This window comes from Trifolium pratense, linkage group LG2 (assembly GCF_020283565.1).
Source record: "Trifolium pratense cultivar HEN17-A07 linkage group LG2, ARS_RC_1.1, whole genome shotgun sequence".
NCBI lineage: Eukaryota > Viridiplantae > Streptophyta > Magnoliopsida > Fabales > Fabaceae > Trifolium > Trifolium pratense.
Genome location: NC_060060.1, coordinates 4123967 through 4128124, shown reverse-complemented (window position 1 = coordinate 4128124; position 4158 = coordinate 4123967). Strand labels below are relative to the sequence as shown.

The 4158-nt window shown below is 28.2% G+C and overlaps 1 protein-coding gene across 1 annotated transcript; it reads left to right on the top strand.

Annotated features, from left to right (window-relative positions):
* Nucleotides 1-435: 435 nt before the first annotated feature.
* On the top strand, nucleotides 436-2975 carry LOC123911101 (myb-related protein 306-like). The gene is made up of 4 exons (XM_045962448.1): nucleotides 436-702; nucleotides 886-1065; nucleotides 1562-1691; nucleotides 2041-2975. The coding sequence occupies exons 2-4, from the start codon at nucleotides 933-935 to the stop codon at nucleotides 2780-2782; spliced, it is 1005 nt and encodes a 334-aa protein (XP_045818404.1). The 5' UTR covers nucleotides 436-702; nucleotides 886-932; the 3' UTR covers nucleotides 2783-2975.
* Nucleotides 2976-4158: the final 1183 nt, after the last annotated feature.

The window sequence follows — 4158 nt, the reverse complement described above, 5'->3', positions numbered from 1 at the left end:
CCAAAATGTAAAATAGGAGTATGAAGATAGAGTATATATTTTTTAAATTTAGGAGTTCAGTTTGTTGAAATCTGTCAAATTTCTATCTCCGCCGGATTCTAAAATGATTACTAATGTCACCGTTCTTAATTATTTAACTAAAATTTTCTCTAATTTTTTGATTTTTTTTAATATTTTTTTTTTTTGGGTACATTTTAAGATTTTTTTTAAAAGTGATTATTATTCATTTATTCGCAAGAATACAAAGAAGGGCATATTGGTATATACACAAATAAATATGAAATAAGTTTTGGGTTGGCTAAAGACACCACCATGCAGCACCTTTCATCTCACATAAACCATTAATGCTAGCTTAAAATTTTAGAGACTTTAAAAAGCAGATAATTTAGCTTTCCCAGTGCAGTCACATTGAATGCACAACGCGGTTTTGAGACTCACAAAATAGCTTATTACTACTCCACTTGAGCTGACTTTTTCCATGTCTTCTTACACCTTATGACAATAGTTAATGCTATTGCTTTCAACTTTTGACTATTTGCACCCTCTTTTATTTTTTTCTTTAATTTTCTTCCCCTATTTATACACCCTCTCATTTGACTCTTGCCTTATCACATTCCTTTAGCTAACAAGTAAGAGGAAAAAAATTAATAAGTGAGTGTCAAGAAAAAAGCTATTTTTGTGAAGAAACTTATAGAAAGATTATTATTTATTGGAAAATGCTAAACAGTGCCCCGGGGCACTATTTAAGGAACCAAATATAGTAATATCATATTGAAGTTTGTGCAGTCAACGCCTCGAAAGTCTAAAAAGTGTTATTTTCAATTTTAAAATTTCCTTTTTTGGTTTCCTTAACCAGTGCCCCGGGGGCACCGGTTAGCATGACCCTTATTTATTTTTGAAAAAAGAGAAGTATTCAATTCAAGGGAAAAAAAATGGTGAGACCACCATGTTGTGATAAAGAAGGTGTGAAGAAAGGTCCTTGGACTCCTGAAGAAGATATCATTTTGGTTTCTTATATTCAAGAACATGGTCCTGGAAATTGGAAAGCTGTTCCTACTAATACTGGTAATAATCACTTAACCTAACCATATTTCAACTCTATTTGGTGATTTTATATATTAATTAATGTTGGTTTTTGTTTTGTCCTATTTTAGTAGACCTAAATTTTGATTTCTTTTAATTTTGTGATTTGAAATTAATAGTCTTTTTTTGAGACTTTATCAATGTTGGTTTTTTCTTTGTCTTGTTTTATCATACCATAATAAATAAAAAATTGGTACTTTTTTGTCTTGTTTTATAAGATCAAATAATCAATAAATTTTTTATTTTTTAAGGTTGTTATTTGAAATAGTATTTTTTTTTTTTTGGTGATTTTATCAATTTTTTTGTGTCCTGTTTTATTAGATCATAATCATAGGAACTTATATTTTGGGGAAATTTATCAGTGATTTTTTATTCTATTTTATTTATTTGTTTGTTTTTTAGACTATGATCAAAGGAAGTTTTGATTCTTTTAAGATTGTAATTTGAAATTAATAATTTTTATTTTTGGTTTTTTCAGGTTTATTAAGGTGTAGTAAGAGCTGCAGACTTAGATGGACTAATTATCTAAGGCCAGGAATAAAAAGGGGTAACTTCACTGATCAAGAGGAGAAAATGATTATCCATCTCCAAGCTCTTTTAGGAAATAGGTATATTAATTAATTAATTCAATCTCTTTTTTAATCACATATCTATAATTTTTTAAATCGGTCACACAAATGCGATTGTTTCGCGATCTTTAACTTCATATAGAATCATCATCAAATACGACTAATGCAACCTTAATCGTATTTGCACTGTGATTCTAAAGAGATCAATGTTTGAGTTTAGCTTAAGAAAGTAAATTTTATTTCCATTTCTAAAAAATATATAATAAAGTAAAATTGAATTAATTGTTTTCATCAAAATAGTTATTTTTAGTACTTTGTATAGGAAAAGTACTTTTCAGAAGTACTTTTTTTTCACATGCTAACTTAAATCACATTGATTATTGTACAGATGGGCTGCAATAGCTGCATACCTTCCACAAAGAACAGATAATGATATAAAAAATTATTGGAACACTTATTTGAAGAAAAAGCTGAAAAGATTGGAAACAAGTACTTCTTCTGAATCATGTTTAGGACATGATAATTTCTCAGTTTCTCAACCAATAGCTAGAGGACAATGGGAAAGAAGACTTCAAACCAACATTGACATGGCTAAAAAAGCACTTAGTGATGCACTTTCACCACAAAAAAGCACTTCTAGCAACAACTTATTATTACCACTTGAGTCAAATATTGGTAGTGAAAGTTCTTTTTGTTCAACAAAACCAACACAAACACAAACACAATCTTTGTGCTATGCTTCAAGTGCTGACAACATAGCTCGTTTGTTGAAAGGTTGGATGAAAAATAAGCCAAAAGGGTCAAATGGTAATTACTCAAATGTGACACAAAATTCATTTAATATTGATTTGGCTTATGGTGGAAATTATGAGACTAGTGCTTCTAGTGAAGGAATGGAAAAAGGGTCATCAACAAATGTTGAAATTTCTGAGACTTTTGAGTCTTTGTTTGGTTATGAGTCTTTGGATTCATCAAATTCTGATTCTACTAATCTTTTTCAAGATGAGAGCAAACCTGAAATTATTGGTGATGGTGAAATTATGCCTTTTTCTTTGCTTGAAAAATGGCTTCTAGATGATGGTGGTATTCAAGAGAAAGTTGGTCTTAGTGAAATTAATTATGTATTTTGAAATTATTATGGTTACTATGTTTTGGATTTTCAATTTTGTAGTAACATTTTGAGAATCTTGCTTTTTTCTTAGTTCTAGGACTAAGCCTAATTGAATCTCACTTTGGTTTTTACTTTTTAACCCTTTGATGGTGTAGAAGTGTATATTCCTATCCAATATTAATGACATTATAATATGATGATCATATTTTGCAATTAATTCGATGCTATTTAACCCTTCGATGCTATTTTTTTACACAATCAAACTTAGTGCATTTCATTCAAAATAATAGGTTCAATATAAGATGGACACAAATTAAAATATTGGTGACTAGCAAAAAAAACAAGATGCCTAAATTAAGTCATGAGCTATCCGATTAACTTGTCTCCTAACATAATTGACATTTCTACTATCGTACCAAATTCAGAATTGTTAATTTGCTTTGATTTGATTCCATGCTATTTATTGAAATCATGCCATATTGCATACACTAACCAAGTCATGTAAAATATTATAAAGCAATCTAAAATGATTAATTTATATTTATATTAAAAATGTTAAATTATGCTGTTTTACAATAAGCTTTTTTTTGTTTACAACGAAGTAGAGGATCAAACTCAGGATCTCGTGCAAACTATACTTCTCAAGTCTCTCATCACTAGACCAAACTTAATGGCTTACAATAACCTATTAATTTCACACCTCTTTATTTTTTCTGTAAGTTATTTCACACACAAACATTAAAAAAAGATACTGTAGTTAAGAAAACATAAAGAAATTAAGTTTTAAGACAATTTTACTATATATTTCTTAAAAAAAATTATAAACGAAAGAAATACTATAACGTTGTTTGTTTTAACTAAATTATTAATAAGTTCATGGTGAAAAATAATAAATTAGCAATGATATTAAATGATGCAACTAAAAGAATCAATTAAAGCTAAACTGAAAATTAAATCATCATTTTTCCATACAAAAATTATCTCATTTAATTTCTTATATTAAGACACTTGTTATTATTTTTAGGAAAATGCTGAAAAATGCCTCGGGCACTAGTTCAAGAGTAATAATTTTGTTTGACTTATGTGAGACTTTTACTAATTTGTCATTTATATTCAATATTATTTTTTCATATTCCAATGCAAGTTAGTGATATTAATGACGGATAAATTTGGAAAAAGAGTAATAATTGCATCTAAAAATTTGTAAAAATTTAATGACAAACAATTTTTATAAAAGGTTCCTATCAGAGCATCTCTCATGGTGATATCACTTTGGATATCATACATTACTAACAAGTTGTCCATACAATTCCATGTAATATTTATGCAACTCATACATATTTTGCTTCAATGATGATACCACTTTAGGTATCATACATTATTAACAAGTAGTCC